General features: G+C 53.6%; 1 protein-coding gene across 2 annotated transcripts in view; it reads left to right on the top strand.

The window, feature by feature from the left end:
• The window catches only part of LOC132390577 (membrane-spanning 4-domains subfamily A member 15-like), a 164,074-nt gene that overhangs the window by 130,939 nt on the left and 16,997 nt on the right, over positions 1-16,138 (top strand). For both annotated transcript variants that reach the window (XM_059963187.1, XM_059963186.1), the window contains exons 3-4: positions 13,132-13,245; positions 13,994-14,050. In XM_059963187.1, coding sequence (XP_059819170.1) covers positions 13,132-13,245; positions 13,994-14,050 — 171 coding nt within the window. The remainder of the gene's footprint in view (positions 1-13,131; positions 13,246-13,993; positions 14,051-16,138) is intronic.

The following is a 16,138-nucleotide window of genomic DNA, read 5'->3' on the forward strand; positions in this document are numbered from 1 at the left end:
ATTCACGAGGATGCTTCCTAGATTAGAGAGGGTGCAGAGGAGATTCACGACGATGCTGCGTGCATTAGAGAGGGTGCAGAGGAGATTGACGAGGATGCTGCCTGGATTAGTGAGGGTGCAGTGGAGATTCACCAGGTTGCTGCCTGGATTAGAGAGGGTGCAGAGGAGATTCACCTGGATGCTTCCTGGATTAGAGAGAGTGCAGAGGAGATTCACCACGATGCTGCGTGCATTAGAGAGGGTGCAGAGGAGATTGACCAGGATGCTGCCTGGATTATAGAGGGTGAGGAGATTGACCAGGATGCTGCCTGGATTAGAGAGGGTGCAGAGGAGATTGACCAAGACGCTGCCTGGAATAGAGAGGGTGCACAGGAGATTGACCAGGATGCTGCCTGGATTGGAGAGGGTGCAGAGGAGATTGACCAGGACGCTGCCTGGAATAGAGATGGTGCACAGGAGATTGACCAGGATGCTGCCTGGATTGGAGAGGGTGCAGAGGAGATTCACCAGGATGCTGCCTGGATTAGAGAGGGTGCAGAGGAGATTGACCAGGTTGCTGCCTGGATTAGAGAGGGTGCGGAGGAGATTCACCTGGATGCTTCCTGGATTAGAGAGAGTGCAGATGAGATTCACCACGATGCTGCGTGCATTAGAGAGGGTGCAGAGGAGATTGACCAGGATGCTGCCTGGATTAGAGAGGGTGCAGAGGAGATTCACCAGGACGCTAGCTGGATTAGAGAGGGTGCAGAGGAGATACAACAGGATGCTGACTGGATTAGAGAGGGAGCAGAGGAGATTCACCAGGACGCTGTCTGGATTAGAGAGGGTGCAGAGGAGATTGACCAGGATGCTGCCTGTATTAGAGAGGGTGCACAGGAGATTCACTGGGATGCTGTCCGGATTAGAGAGGTTGCAGAGGAGATTTACCAGGATGCTGCCTGGATTAGAGATGGTGAGGAGATTGACCAGGATGCTGCCTGGATTAGAGAGGGTGCAGAGGAGATTCACCAGGATGCTCTCTGGATCAGAGAGGGTGCAGAGGAGATTTACCAGGATGCTGCCTGGATTAGAGAGGGTGCAGAGGAGATTCACCGGGTCGCTGCCTGGAATAGAGACGGTGCAGAGGAGATTGACCAGGATGCTGCCTGGATTGGAGAGGGTGCAGAGGAGATTCACCAGGATGCTGCCTGGATTAGAGAGGGTGCAGAGAAGATTGACCAGGTTGCTGCCTGGATTAGAGAGGGTGCCTAGGAGATTCACCTGGATGCTTCCTGGATTAGAGAGAATGCAGATGAGATTCACCACGATGCTGCGTGCATTAGAGAGGGTGCAGAGGAGATTGATCAGGATGCTGCCTGGATTAGAGAGAGTGCAAAGGAGATTCACCAAGATGCTGCCTGGATTAGAGAGGGTGCAGAGGAGATTCACCAGGATGCTCTCTGGATCAGAGAGGGTGCAGAGGAGATTTACCAGGATGCAGCCTGGATTAGAGAGGGTGCAGAGGAGATTCACCAGGATGCTGCCTGGATTAGAGAGAGTACAGAGGAGATTCACCGGGTCGCTGCCTGGAATAGAGACGGTGCAGAGGAGATTGACCAGGATGCTGCCTGGATTAGAGAGGGTGCAGAGGAGATTCACCAGGATGCTGCCTGGATTAGAGAGGGTGCAGAGAAGATTGACCAGGTTGCTGCCTGGATTAGAGAGGGTGCCTAGGAGATTCACCTGGATGCTTCCTGGATTAGAGAGGTTGCAGAGGAGATTTACCAGGATGCTGCCTGGATTAGAGATGGTGAGGAGATTGACCAGAATGCTGCCGGATCAGAGAGGGTGCAGAGGAGATTGACCTGGACGCTGCGTGGATTAGATATTGTGCAGAGGAGATTGACCAGGATGTTGCCTGGATGAGAGTGGGTGCAGAGGAGATTCATCAGGATGCTGCCTGGATTAGAGAGAATACAGAGGAGATTCAGCCGCTCGCTGCCTGGATTAGAGAGGGTGCAGAGGAGATTGACCAGGACGCTGTCTGGATTGGAGAGGGTGCAGAGGAGATTGACCAGGACGCTGCCTGGATTAGAGAGGGTGCGGAGGAGATACAACAGGATGCTGACTGGATTAGAGAGGGAGCAGAGGAGATTCACCAGGACGCTGTCTGGATTAGAGAGTGTGCAGAGGAGATTGACCAGGATGCTGCCTGGATTAGAGAGGGTGCAGAGGAGATTCACTGGGATGCTGTCCGTATTAGAGAGGTTGCAGAGGAGATTTACCAGGATGCTGCCTGGATTAGAGATGGTGAGGAGATTGACCAGGATGCTGCCGGATCAGAAGGGGTGCAGAGGAGATTGACCTGGACGCTGCGTGGATTAGATATTGTGCAGAGGAGATTGACCAGGATGTTGCCTGGATGAGAGAGGGTGCAGAGGAGATTCATCAGGATGCTGGCTGGATTAGAGAGAATACAGAGGAGATTCAGCCGCTCGCTGCCTGGATTAGAGAGGGTGCAGAGGAGATTGACCAGGACGCTGTCTGGATTGGAGAGGGTGCAGAGGAGATTCACCAGGTTGCTGCCTGGATTAGAGAGGGTGCGGAGGAGATTCACCTGGATGCTTCCTGGATTAGACAGAGTGCAGAGGAGATTCACCAGGATGCTGCGTACATTAGAGAGGGTGCAGAGGAGATTGACCAGGATGCTGCCTGGATTAGAGAGGGTGCAGAGGAGATTCACCAGGACGCTAGCTGAATTAGAGAGGGTGCAGAGGAGATACAACAGGATGCTGACTGGATTAGAGAGGGAGCAGAGGAGATTCACCAGGACGCTGTGTGGATTAGAGAGGGTGCAGTGGAGATTGACCAGGATGCTGCCTGGATTAGAGAGGGTGCAGAGGAGATTCACTGGGATGCTGTCCGGATTAGAGAGGTTGCAGAGGAGATTTACCAGGATGCTGCCTGGATTAGAGATGGTGAGGAGATTGACCAGAATGCTGCCGGATCAGAGATGGTGCAGAGGAGATTGACCTGGACGCTGCGTGGATTAGATATTGTGCAGAGGAGATTGACCAGGATGTTGCCTGGATGAGAGTGGGTGCAGAGGAGATTCATCAGGATGCTGCCTGGATTAGAGAGAATACAGAGGAGATTCAGCCGCTCGCTGCCTGGATTAGAGAGGGTGCAGAGGAGATTGACCAGGACGCTGTCTGGATTGCAGAGGGTGCAGAGGAGATTGACCAGGACGCTGCCTGGATTAGAGAGGGTGCGGAGGAGATACAACAGGATGCTGACTGGATTAGAGAGGGAGCAGAGGAGATTCACCAGGACGCTGTCTGGATTAGAGAGTGTGCAGAGGAGATTGACCAGGATGCTGCCTGTATTAGAGAGGGTGCAGAGGAGATTCACTGGGATGCTGTCCGTATTAGAGAGGTTGCAGAGGAGATTTACCAGGATGCTGCCTGGATTAGAGATGGTGAGGAGATTGACCAGGATGCTGCCGGATCAGATGGGGTGCAGAGGAGATTGACCTGGACGCTGCGTGGATTAGATATTGTGCAGAGGAGATTGACCAGGATGTTGCCTGGATTAGAGATGGTGAGGAGATTGACCAGGATGCTGCCGGATCAGATGGGGTGCAGAGGAGATTGACCAGGACGCTGCCTGGATTAGAGAGGGTGCGGAGGAGATACAACAGGATGCTGACTGGATTAGAGAGGGAGCAGAGGAGATTCACCAGGACGCTGTCTGGATTAGAGAGTGTGCAGAGGAGATTGACCAGGATGCTGCCTGGATTAGAGAGGGTGCAGAGGAGATTCACTGGGATGCTGTCCGTATTAGAGAGGTTGCAGAGGAGATTTACCAGGATGCTGCCTGGATTAGAGATGGTGAGGAGATTGACCAGGATGCTGCCGGATCAGATGGGGTGCAGAGGAGATTGACCTGGACGCTGCGTGGATTAGATATTGTGCAGAGGAGATTGACCAGGATGTTGCCTGGATGAGAGAGGGTGCAGAGGAGATTCATCAGGATGCTGCCTGGATTAGAGAGAATACAGAGGAGATTCAGCCGCTCGCTGCCTGGATTAGAGAGGGTGCAGAGGAGATTGACCAGGACGCTGTCTGGATTGGAGAGGGTGCAGAGGAGATTCACCAGGTTGCTGCCTGGATTAGAGAGGGTGCGGAGGAGATTCACCTGGATGCTTCCTGGATTAGACAGAGTGAAGAGGAGATTCACCAGGATGCTGCGTACATTAGAGAGGGTGCAGAGGAGATTGACCAGGATGCTGCCTGGATTAGAGAGGGTGCAGAGGAGATTCACCAGGACGCTAGCTGAATTAGAGAGGGTGCAGAGGAGATACAACAGGATGCTGACTGGATTAGAGAGGGAGCAGAGGAGATTCACCAGGACGCTGTCTGGATTAGAGAGGGTGCAGAGGAGATTGACCAGGATGCTGCCTGGATTAGAAAGGGTGCAGAGGAGATTCACTGGGATGCTCTCCGGATTAGAGAGGTTGCAGAGGAGATTTACCAGGATGCTGCCTGGATTGGAGAGTGTGCAGAGGAGATTGACCTGGACGCTGCGTGGATTAGATATTGTGCAGAGGAGATTGACCAGGATGATGCCTGGATTAGAGAGGGTGCAGAGGAGATTGACCAGGACGCTGCCTGGATTGGAGAGGTTGCAGAGGAGATTCACCAGGATGCTGCCTGGATTAGAGAGGGTGCAGAGGAGATTTACCAGGACGCTGCCTGGATTAGAGAGGGTGCAGAGGAGATTGACCAGGACGCTTCCTGGATTAGAGAGGGTGCAGAGGAGATTGACCGGGACGCTGCTTGGATTAGAGAGGGTGCAGAGGAGATTCACCAGGATGCTGCCTGGATTAGAGAGGTTGCAGAGGAGATTGACCAGGACGCTGCCTGGATTAGAGATGGTGCAGAGGAGATTGACCAGGGTGCTGCCTGGATTAGAGAGGGTGCAGAGGAGATTGACCAGGACGCTGCGTGGATTGGAGAGTGTGCAGAGGAGATTGACCTGGACGCTGCGTGGATTAGATATTGTGCAGAGGAGATTGACCAGGATGATGCCTGGATTAGAGAGGGTGCAGAGGAGATTGACCAGGACGCTGCCTGGATTGGAGAGGTTGCAGAGGAGATTCACCAGGATGCTGCCTGGATTAGAGAGGGTGCAGAGGAGATTTACCAGGACGCTGCCTGGATTAGAGAGGGTGCAGAGGAGATTGACCAGGACGCTTCCTGGATTAGAGAGGGTGCAGAGGAGATTGACCGGGACGCTGCTTGGATTAGAGAGGGTGCAGAGGAGATTCAACAGGATGCTGCCTGGATTAGAGAGGTTGCAGAGGAGATTGACCAGGACGCTGCCTGGATTAGAGATGGTGCAGAGGAGATTGACCAGGGTGCTGCCTGGATTAGAGAGGGTGCAGAGGAGATTGACCAGGACGCTGCGTGGATTAGAGAGGGTGCAGAGGAGATTGACCAGGACGCTGCGTGGATTAGAGAGGGTGCAGAGGAGATTGACCTTGACGCTGCGTGGATTAGATATTGTGCAGAGGAGATTGACCAGGATGTTGCCTGGATTAGATAGGATGCAGAGGAGATTCATCAGGATGCTGCGTGGATTAGAGAGAATACAGAGGAGATTCAGCCGGTCGCTGCCTGGATTAGAGAGGGTGCAGAGGAGATTCACCAGGACGCTGCCTGGATTGGACAGGGTGCAGAGGAGTTTCACCAGGATGCTGCCTGGATTAGAGACGATGCAGAGGAGATTGACCAGGACGCTGCCTGGATTAGAGATGCTGCAGAGGAGATTGACCAGGACGCTGCCTGGATTAGAGAGGGTGCAGAGGAGATTCACCAGGATGCTGCCTGGAATAGAGGGTGCAGAGGAGATTTACCAGGACGCTGCCTGGATTAGAGAGGGTGCAGAGGAGATTGACCAGGACGCTTCCTGGATTAGAGAGGGTGCAGAGGAGATTGAGCAGGACGCTGCGTGGATTAGAGAGGGTGCAAAGGAGATTGTCCAGGATGCTGCCTAGATTAGAGAGGGTGCAGAGGAGATACAACAGGATGCTGCCTGGATTAGAGAGGGTGCAGAGGAGATACAACAGGACGCTGCCTGGTTTAGAGAGGGTGCAGAGGAGGTTCACCGGGTCGCTGCCTGGAATAGAGAGGGCGAAGAGGAGATTGACCAGGATGCTGCCTGGATTGGAGAGGGTGCCGAGGAGTTTCACCAGGACGCTAGCAGGATTAGAGAGGGTGCAGAGGAGATACAACAGGAAGCTGACTGGATTAGAGAGGGTGCAGAGGAGATTCACCACGATGCTGCCTGGATTAGAGATGGTGAGGAGATTGACCAGGATGCTGCCTGGATTAGAGAGGGTGCAGAGGAGATTGACTAGGACGCTGCCTGGAATAGAGAGGGTGCACAGGAGATTGTCCAGGATGCTGCCTGGATTGGAGAGGGTGCAGTGGAGGTTCACCAGGACGCTGCATGGATTAGAGAGGGTGCCGAGGAGATTGACAAGGACGCTGCCTGGATTAGTGATGGTGCAGAGGAGATTGTCCAGGATGCTGCCTGGATTGGAGAGGGTGCAGAGGAGTTTCACCACGATGCTGCGTACATTAGAGAGGGTGCAGAGGAGATTGACCAGGATGCTGCCTGGATTAGAGAGGGTGCAGAGGAGATTAACCAGGACGCTAGCTGAATTAGAGAGGGTGCAGAGGAGATACAACAGGATGCTGACTGGATTAGAGAGGGAGCAGAGGAGATTCACCAGGACGCTGTCTGGATTAGAGAGGGTGCAGAGGAGATTGACCAGGATGCTGCCTGGATTAGAAAGGGTGCAGAGGAGATTCACTGGGATGCTCTCCGGATTAGAGAGGTTGCAGAGGAGATTTACCAGGATGCTGCCTGGATTGGAGAGGGTGCAGAGGAGATTGACCAGGACGCTTCCTGGATTAGAGAGGGTGCAGAGGAGATTGACCGGGACGCTGCTTGGATTAGAGAGGGTGCAGAGGAGATTCAACAGGATGCTGCCTGGATTAGAGAGGTTGCAGAGGAGATTGACCAGGACGCTGCCTGGATTAGAGATGGTGCAGAGGAGATTGACCAGGGTGCTGCCTGGATTAGAGAGGGTGCAGAGGAGATTGACCAGGACGCTGCGTGGATTAGAGAGGGTGCAGAGGAGATTGACCAGGACGCTGCGTGGATTAGAGAGGGTGCAGAGGAGATTGACCTTGACGCTGCGTGGATTAGATATTGTGCAGAGGAGATTGACCAGGATGTTGCCTGGATTAGATAGGATGCAGAGGAGATTCATCAGGATGCTGCGTGGATTAGAGAGAATACAGAGGAGATTCAGCCGGTCGCTGCCTGGATTAGAGAGGGTGCAGAGGAGATTCACCAGGACGCTGCCTGGATTGGACAGGGTGCAGAGGAGTTTCACCAGGATGCTGCCTGGATTAGAGACGATGCAGAGGAGATTGACCAGGACGCTGCCTGGATTAGAGATGCTGCAGAGGAGATTGACCAGGACGCTGCCTGGATTAGAGAGGGTGCAGAGGAGATTCACCAGGATGCTGCCTGGAATAGAGGGTGCAGAGGAGATTTACCAGGACGCTGCCTGGATTAGAGAGGGTGCAGAGGAGATTGACCAGGACGCTTCCTGGATTAGAGAGGGTGCAGAGGAGATTGAGCAGGACGCTGCGTGGATTAGAGAGGGTGCAAAGGAGATTGTCCAGGATGCTGCCTAGATTAGAGAGGGTGCAGAGGAGATACAACAGGATGCTGCCTGGATTAGAGAGGGTGCAGAGGAGATACAACAGGACGCTGCCTGGTTTAGAGAGGGTGCAGAGGAGGTTCACCGGGTCGCTGCCTGGAATAGAGAGGGCGAAGAGGAGATTGACCAGGATGCTGCCTGGATTGGAGAGGGTGCCGAGGAGTTTCACCAGGACGCTAGCAGGATTAGAGAGGGTGCAGAGGAGATACAACAGGAAGCTGACTGGATTAGAGAGGGTGCAGAGGAGATTCACCACGATGCTGCCTGGATTAGAGATGGTGAGGAGATTGACCAGGATGCTGCCTGGATTAGAGAGGGTGCAGAGGAGATTGACTAGGACGCTGCCTGGAATAGAGAGGGTGCACAGGAGATTGTCCAGGATGCTGCCTGGATTGGAGAGGGTGCAGTGGAGGTTCACCAGGACGCTGCATGGATTAGAGAGGGTGCCGAGGAGATTGACAAGGACGCTGCCTGGATTAGTGATGGTGCAGAGGAGATTGTCCAGGATGCTGCCTGGATTGGAGAGGGTGCAGAGGAGTTTCACCACGATGCTGCGTACATTAGAGAGGGTGCAGAGGAGATTGACCAGGATGCTGCCTGGATTAGAGAGGGTGCAGAGGAGATTAACCAGGACGCTAGCTGAATTAGAGAGGGTGCAGAGGAGATACAACAGGATGCTGACTGGATTAGAGAGGGAGCAGAGGAGATTCACCAGGACGCTGTCTGGATTAGAGAGGGTGCAGAGGAGATTGACCAGGATGCTGCCTGGATTAGAAAGGGTGCAGAGGAGATTCACTGGGATGCTCTCCGGATTAGAGAGGTTGCAGAGGAGATTTACCAGGATGCTGCCTGGATTGGAGAGGGTGAGGAGATTGACCAGGATGCTGCCAGATTAGAGAGTGTGCAGAGGAGATTGACCTGGACGCTGCGTGGATTAGATATTGTGCAGAGGAGATTGACCAGGATGTTGCCTGGATTAGAGAGGGTGCAGAGGAGATTGACCAGGACGCTGCCTGGATTGGAGAGGGTGCAGAGGAGATTCACCAGGATGCTGCCTGGATTAGAGACGATGCAGAGGAGATTGACCAGGACGCTGCCTGGATTAGACATGCTGCAGAGGAGATTGACCAGGACGCTGCCTGGATTAGAGAGGGTGCAGAGGAGATTCACCAGGATGCTGCCTGGATTAGAGAGGGTGCAGAGGAGATTTACCAGGACGCTGCCTGGATTAGAGAGGGTGCAGAGGAGATTGACCAGGACGCTTCCTGGATTAGAGAGGGTGCAGAGGAGATTGACCGGGACGCTGCTTGGATTAGAGAGGGTGCAGAGGAGGTTCACCAGGATGCTGCCTGGATCAGAGAGGTTGCAGAGGAGATTGACCAGGACGCTGCCTGGATTAGAGATGGTGCAGAGGAGATTGACCAGGGTGCTGCCTGGATTAGAGAGGGTGCAGAGGAGATTGACCAGGACGCTGTGTGGATTAGAGAGGGTGCAGAGGAGATTGACCAGGACGCTGCGTGGATTAGAGAGGGTGCAAAGGAGATTGTCCAGGTTGCTGCCTAGATTAGAGAGGGTGCAGAAGAGATACAACAGGTTGCTGCCTGGATTAGAGAGGGTGCAGAGGAGATTCACCACGATGCTGCGTGCATTAGAGAGGGTGCAGAGGAGATTGACCAGGATGCTGCCTGGATTAGAGAGGGTGCAGAGGAGATTCACCAGGATGCTAGCTGGATTAGAGAGGGTGCAGAGGAGATACAACAGGATGCTGACTGGATTAGAGATGGAGCAGAGGAGATTCACCAGGACGCTGTCTGGATTAGAGAGGGTGCAGAGGAGATTGACCAGGATGCTGCCTGGATTAGAGAGGGTGCAGAGGAGATTCACTTGGATGCTGTCCGGATTAGAGAGGTTGCAGAGGAGATTTACCAGGATGCTGCCTGGATTAGAGATGGTGAGGAGATTGACCAGGATGCTTCCTGGATTAGAGAGGGTGCAGAGGAGATTCACTAGGATGCTGTCCGGATTAGAGAGGTTGCAGAGGAGATTTACCAGGATGCTGCCTGGATTAGAGATGGTGAGGAGATTGACCAGGATGCTGCCGGATTAGAGAGGGTGCAGAGGAGATTGACCTGGACGCTGCGTGGATTAGATATTGTGCAGAGGAGATTGACCAGGATGTTGCCTGGATTAGAGAGGATGCAGAGGAGATTTACCAGGATGCTGCCTGGATTAGAGATGGTGAGGAGATTGACCAGGATGCTGCCGGATTAGAGAGGGTGCAGAGGAGATTGACCTGGACGCTGCGTGGATTAGATATTGTGCAGAGGAGATTGACCAGGATGTTGCCTGGATTAGAGAGGATGCAGAGGAGATTTACCAGGATGCTGCCTGGATTAGAGATGGTGAGGAGATTGACCAGGATGCTGCCTAGATTAGAGAGGGTGCAGAGGAGATACAACAGGATGCTGCCTGTATTAGAGAGGGTGCAGAGGAGATTCACCAGGATGCTGCCTTAATTAGAGAGGGTGCAGAGGAGATTTACCAGGACGCTGCCTGGATTAGAGAGGGTGCAGAGGAGATTGACCAGGACGCTACCTGGATTAGAGAGGGTGCAGAGGAGATTGACCGCGACGCTGCCTGGATGAGAGAGGGTGCAGGGGTGATTCACCAGGATGCTGCCTGGATTAGAGAGGGTGCAGAGGAGATTGACCAGGACGCTGCCTGGATTAGAGATGGTGCAGAGGAGATTGACCAGGGTGCTGCCTGGATTAGAGAGGGGGCAGAGGAGATTGACCAGCACGCTGTGTGGATTAGAGAGGGTGCAGAGGAGATTGACCAAGACGCTGCGTGGATTAGAGAGGCTGCAAAGGAGATTGTCCAGGATGCTGCCTAGATTAGAGAGGGTGCAGAGGAGATACAACAGGATGCTGCCTGTATTAGAGAGGGTGCAGAGGAGATTCACCAGGATGCTGCCTGGATTAGAGAGAGTACAGAGGAGATTCACCGGGTCGCTGCCTGGAATAGAGAGGGCGCAGAGGAGATTGACCAGGATGCTGCCTGGATTGGAGAGGGTGCAGAGGAGATTCACCAGGACGCTAGCAGGTTTAGAGAGGGAGCAGAGGAGATACAACAGGAAGCTGACTGGATTGGAGAGGGTGCAGAGGAGATTCACCAGGATGCTGCCTGGATCAGAGAGGGTGCAGAGGAGATTTACCAGGACGCTGCCTGGATTAGAGATGGTGCAGAGGAGATTGACCACGATGCTGTCTGGATTAGAGAGGGTGCAGAGGAGATTGACCAGAATGCTGCCTGGATTAGAGATGGTGCAGAGGAGATTGACCAGGATGCTGCCTGGATTAGAGAGGGTGCCGAGGAGATTCACCAGGATGCTGCCTGGATTAGAGAGGGTGCAGAGGAGATTGACCAGGATGCTGCCTGGAGCAGAGAGGGTGCCGAGGAGATTCACCAGGACGCTACCTCGATTAGAGAGGGTGCAGAGGAGATTCACTGGGACGCTTCCTGGATTAGAGAGTGTGCAGAGGAGATTGACCGGGACGCTGCCTGGATTAGAGAGGGTGCAGAGGAGATTGACCAGGACGCTGCCTGGATTAGAGATGGTGCAGAGGAGATTGACCAGGGTGCTGCCGGGATTGGAGAGGGTGCAGAGGAGATTGACCAGGACGCTGTGTGGATTAGACAGGGTGCAGAGGAGATTGACCAGGACGCTGCGTGGATTAGAGAGGGTGCAAAGGAGATTGTCCAGGATGCTGCATGGATTAGAGAGGGTGCAGAGGAGATACAACAGGATGCTGCCTGTATTAGAGAGGGTGCAGAGGAGATTCACCAGGATGCTGCCTGGATTAGAGAGAGTACAGAGGAGATTCACCGGGTCGCTGCCTGGAATAGAGAGCGTGCAGAGGAGATTGTTAAGGATGCTGCCTGGATTGGAGAGGGTTCAGAGGAGATTCACCAGGACGCTGCCTGGATTAGAGATGGTGCAGAGGAGATTGACCAGGATGCTGCCTGAATGGATAGGGTAAATGCAAGCAGGCTTTTCCACTGAGGTTGGTTAGGACTGCAACTAGAGGTTTTTTCCAAGGCACAGTTTTAAGGTGCTTGGTAGTAGGTACAGGGGAGATTAAGTGGTTTTACGCAGAGTGGCGAGTGTGTGGAAGGGCTGCTGGCAACAGTGGTGCAGGTGGATTCAATAGGCTCCTTTAAGAGACACCTGGATAGCTCCACAGAGCTTAGAGTAAAAGCGTGATCTGGGTAATTTCCAAAGTAAGGACATGTTCGGCACAGCTTTGTGGGCTGAAGGTGATGTAGGTTTTCTATGTTTCTCATATCATATACAGGATGTTTCCTGTAGTGGTGGAGTCTTGGACCAGACGACACAGATAGAGTGGATGTGGAGAGGATGTTTCCTGTAGTGGGGGAGTCTAGGACCAGAGGACACAGACAGAGTGGATGTGGAGAGGATGTTTCCTATTGTGAGGGAGTCTAGGACCAGAGGACACAGATAGAGTGGATGTGGAGAGGATGTTTCCTATAGTGGGTGAGTCTAGGACCAGAGGACACAGATAGAGTGGATGGGGAGAGGATGTTTCCTATAGTGGGGGAGTCTAGGACCAGAGGACACAGATAGAGTGGATGTGGAGAGGATGTTTCCTATAGTGGGGGAGTCTAGGACCAGAGGACACAGATAGTGTGGATGTGGAGAGGATGTTTCCTATAGTGGTGGAGTCTAGGACCAGAGGACACAGATAGAGTGGATGTGGAGAGGATGTTTCCTGTAGTGGGGGAGTCTAGGACCAGAGGACACAGATACAGTGGATGTGGAGAGGATGTTTCCTGTAGTGGGGGAGTCTAGGACCAGAGGACACAGATAGAGTGGATGTGGAGAGGATGTTTCCTATAGAGGGGTAGTCTAGGACTTGAGGGCACAGCCTCAGAATAGATTTTGGAATGGAGATGAGGGGTAATTTCTTTAGCTAGATATTGGTGAATCTCTGGAATTCATTGCCCCAGGCAGCTGCGGAGGCCAAGTCTGTTTGGATATTTGAGGCAGAGGTTGACAGATTCTTGATGGGTCGGGGCATGAAGGACACGGGGTGAAGGCAGGAGACTGGGGGCTGAGAGCGAAAACCGATGAGCTGTGATGTAATGGCGGAGCGGACTCGGTGAGCCGATTGGCCTCACTCTGCTCTGATATTCTGAACCCTGCTGTGATGAAATGTACCGGTATTCTATGAAAATGTAATGTTGCCAGTGAAGTTGACTGTTCCGTCGTGATGGGTGTTACCCAGTGAGACTGACATCCAGCCGTTCTTGTCTCTGCCTCTCCTCCCCAGGTCGCCCAGGTCATGCTGGGCTTCATCCAGCTCACCTTCGGAATCCCCTGGTACTACGTCGCCCGAGACCTCTCCGGACACGACGCAGTCACCCCCTTCTGGACTGGCATCTGGGTGAGTCCTCCGTCCGGACAAACAGCGGCGACGGGAGTTGGTGCAGCTCTCCCCAAGCGGTGAATCTGTCCGTTATCCTCACGGGTACCAAGGCAACCCTAACCCCATGCACATCAGGAGCAGAGCAGGGCGTGCTCGGGTCGGCCCGTGGGAGAGTGTCCCCTCGCCTTCCATTAGCGTTCGTGGAATTGATAGCGTAGTAAACTGCCGTGGTATCTAGCTTTCGTTTCCCATCCTGAGTGGCTCCTTCATTTACAACGATGCATCAGGGCCCTGCACAGGAAAACGGGATCAGGAGGCGGAATAGTGGGGGAGTCTAGGATCAGAGGGCACAGCCTCAGAATAGAGGGGCATCCATTTGGAACGGAGATGAGGAGGGAGTTCGGTTGGGTGGTGCTCAGTGGAGAGTCTGTGAATCCTGCCTGGTTTCCCCCCACAGTCCAAAGATGTGCTGGTCGGTCGGTCAGTTGGTCGTTGTAAGGCTGGGTGGCAGCTCACTGTCCTGCGCCGTATCGGTAAATAACGAGGTGGCAAAGGCGGGTTCGATTCCGTGGGTACAGGCCAAAAATGTATAAATGGGGCAGCTCGGGAAGGCAGCACAGACAGGCTGGTCCGAAGGGCCTTACGACAACACCCTCCCCCGCAGCCTCGATGAACCTCCGAGGGAATAGCGACAGAGCAGTACTGGGCGTGGTTCAGTACTGGCCTGACCGGTGTTAACCCATTCCCCGCCCTGCTTGCTCCACAGTACATCATCTCAGGCGGGCTGACGACAGAAATTAAGAACCTCTCCAACGCGTTCAAGGTCAGTATCCCTGCTCAGGTTACGCTCGGGGTGGTCGGGGTATGGAGTGGGCCAGGTCGAGCATGAGGGGAACTTTTTCCAGTCCCGGCGATTAGATTTCTGATTGCCTCGTGTACCAGGACACAATGGACAGCCGTCTTGTGTGCTGTTCATGCAGAACAAAAATACAAAGTAAAACTTATTATCAGAGTACATACAAGTCACCACAAACAACCCTGAGATTCTTTCTCAGCGGGCACACTTCTCAAATCTACCGAAAGGTAACTGTAGACAGGGTCAACAGACAGTGAACTGTGGAAATGCAACTTTAAATAGATAAAGGAGAGCCTGAAAAAAAACAAGATAAGGAATCCTTACGGTGAGGCGATCGGTTGTGGGAACACCAGAAATAGAATGAGTGAAGTTATCCCCTCTGGTTCCAGAGGGGTGATAACTGTCCCTGAACCTGGTGGTGTGGGTCCTGAGGCTCCTGTACCTCCTTCCTGATGGTTGAGGGGTGATAACTGTCCCTGAACCTGGTGGTGTGGGTCCTGAGGCTCCTGTACCTCCTTCCTGATGGTTGAGGGGTGATAACTGTCCCTGAACCTGGTGGTGTGGGTCCTGAGGCTCCTGTACCTCCTTCCTGATGGTTGAGGAGTGATAACTGTCCCTGAACCTGGTGGTGTGGGTCCTGAGGCTCCTGTACCTCCTTCCTGATGGTTGAGGGGTGATAACTGTCCCTGAACCTGGTGGTGTGGGTCCTGAGTCTCCTGGACCTCCTTCCTGATGGTTGAAGGGTGATAACTGTCCCTGAACCTGGTGGAGTGAGCCCCGAGGCTCCTGTACCTCCTTCCTGATGGTTGAGGGGTGATAACTGTCCCTTAACCTGGTGGTGTGGGTCCTGAGGCTCCTTTCCCTCCTTCCTGATGGTTGAGAGGTGATAACTGTCCCTGAACCTGGTGGCGTGGTTCCTGAGGCTCTTGTACCTCCTTCCTGATGTTTGAGGGGTGATAACTGTCCCTGAACCTGGTGGTGTGGGTCCTGAGGCTCCTGTACCTCCTTCCTGATGGTTGAGGGGTGATAACTGTCCCTGAACCTGGTGGTGTGGGTCCTGAGTCTCCTGGACCTCCTTCCTGATGGTTGAAGGGTGATAACTGTCCCTGAACCTGGTGGAGTGAGCCCCGAGGCTCCTGTACCTCCTTCCTGATGGTTGAGGGGTGATAACTGTCCCTTAACCTGGTGGTGTGGGTCCTGAGGCTCCTTTCCCTCCTTCCTGATGGTTGAGAGGTGATAACTGTCCCTGAACCTGGTGGCGTGGTTCCTGAGGCTCTTGTACCTCCTTCCTGATGTTTGAGGGGTGATAACTGTCCCTGAACCTGGTGGTGTGGGTCCTGAGGTTCCTGTACCTCCTTCCTGATGGTTGAGGGGTGATAACTGTTCCTGAACCTGGTGGTGTGGGTCCTGGGGCTCCTGTACCTCCTTCCTGATGGTTGAGGTGTGATAACTGTCCCTGAACCTGGTGGTGTGGGTCCTGAGGCTCCTGTACCTCCTTCCTGATGGTTGAGGGGTGATAACTGTCCCTGAACCTGGTGGTGTGAGTCCTGAGGTTCCTGTACCTCCTTCCTGATGGTTCAGGGGTAATAACTGTCCCTGAACCTGGTGGTGTGGGTCCTGAGGCTCCTGTACCTCCTTCCTGATGGTTGAGGGGTGATAACTGTTCCTGAACCTGGTGGTCTGGGCGCTGAGGCTCCTGTACCTCCTTCCTGATGGTTGAGGGGTGATAACTGTTCCTGAACCTGGTGGTCTGGGCGCTGAGGCTCCTGTACCTCCTTCCTGATGGTTGAGGGGTGATAACTGTCCCTGAACCTGGTGGTGTGTGTCCTGGGCACACAGCCAGCTCGCTGATTTCGATCTTCTGTGTACTCCCACGACATATCAGGCGCTCTGGTCTTCCAGGCCACATCCTCAGCATATCGAAAAGGTCTCGACAGCGGGTCCCATTCCAGCAAAGAACTGAATTCAGTGTGTAACTCCAGGTCAGGGCCTTCAAAAGAACGTAGAAAAGGAAATAAAAAAGAGATATGAAAGATAGAAATAGAGCTGCTTTGG

The sequence above is a fragment of the Hypanus sabinus genome, unplaced genomic scaffold, assembly GCF_030144855.1.
Source record: "Hypanus sabinus isolate sHypSab1 unplaced genomic scaffold, sHypSab1.hap1 scaffold_962, whole genome shotgun sequence".
In the NCBI taxonomy this organism is placed as follows: domain Eukaryota; kingdom Metazoa; phylum Chordata; class Chondrichthyes; order Myliobatiformes; family Dasyatidae; genus Hypanus; species Hypanus sabinus.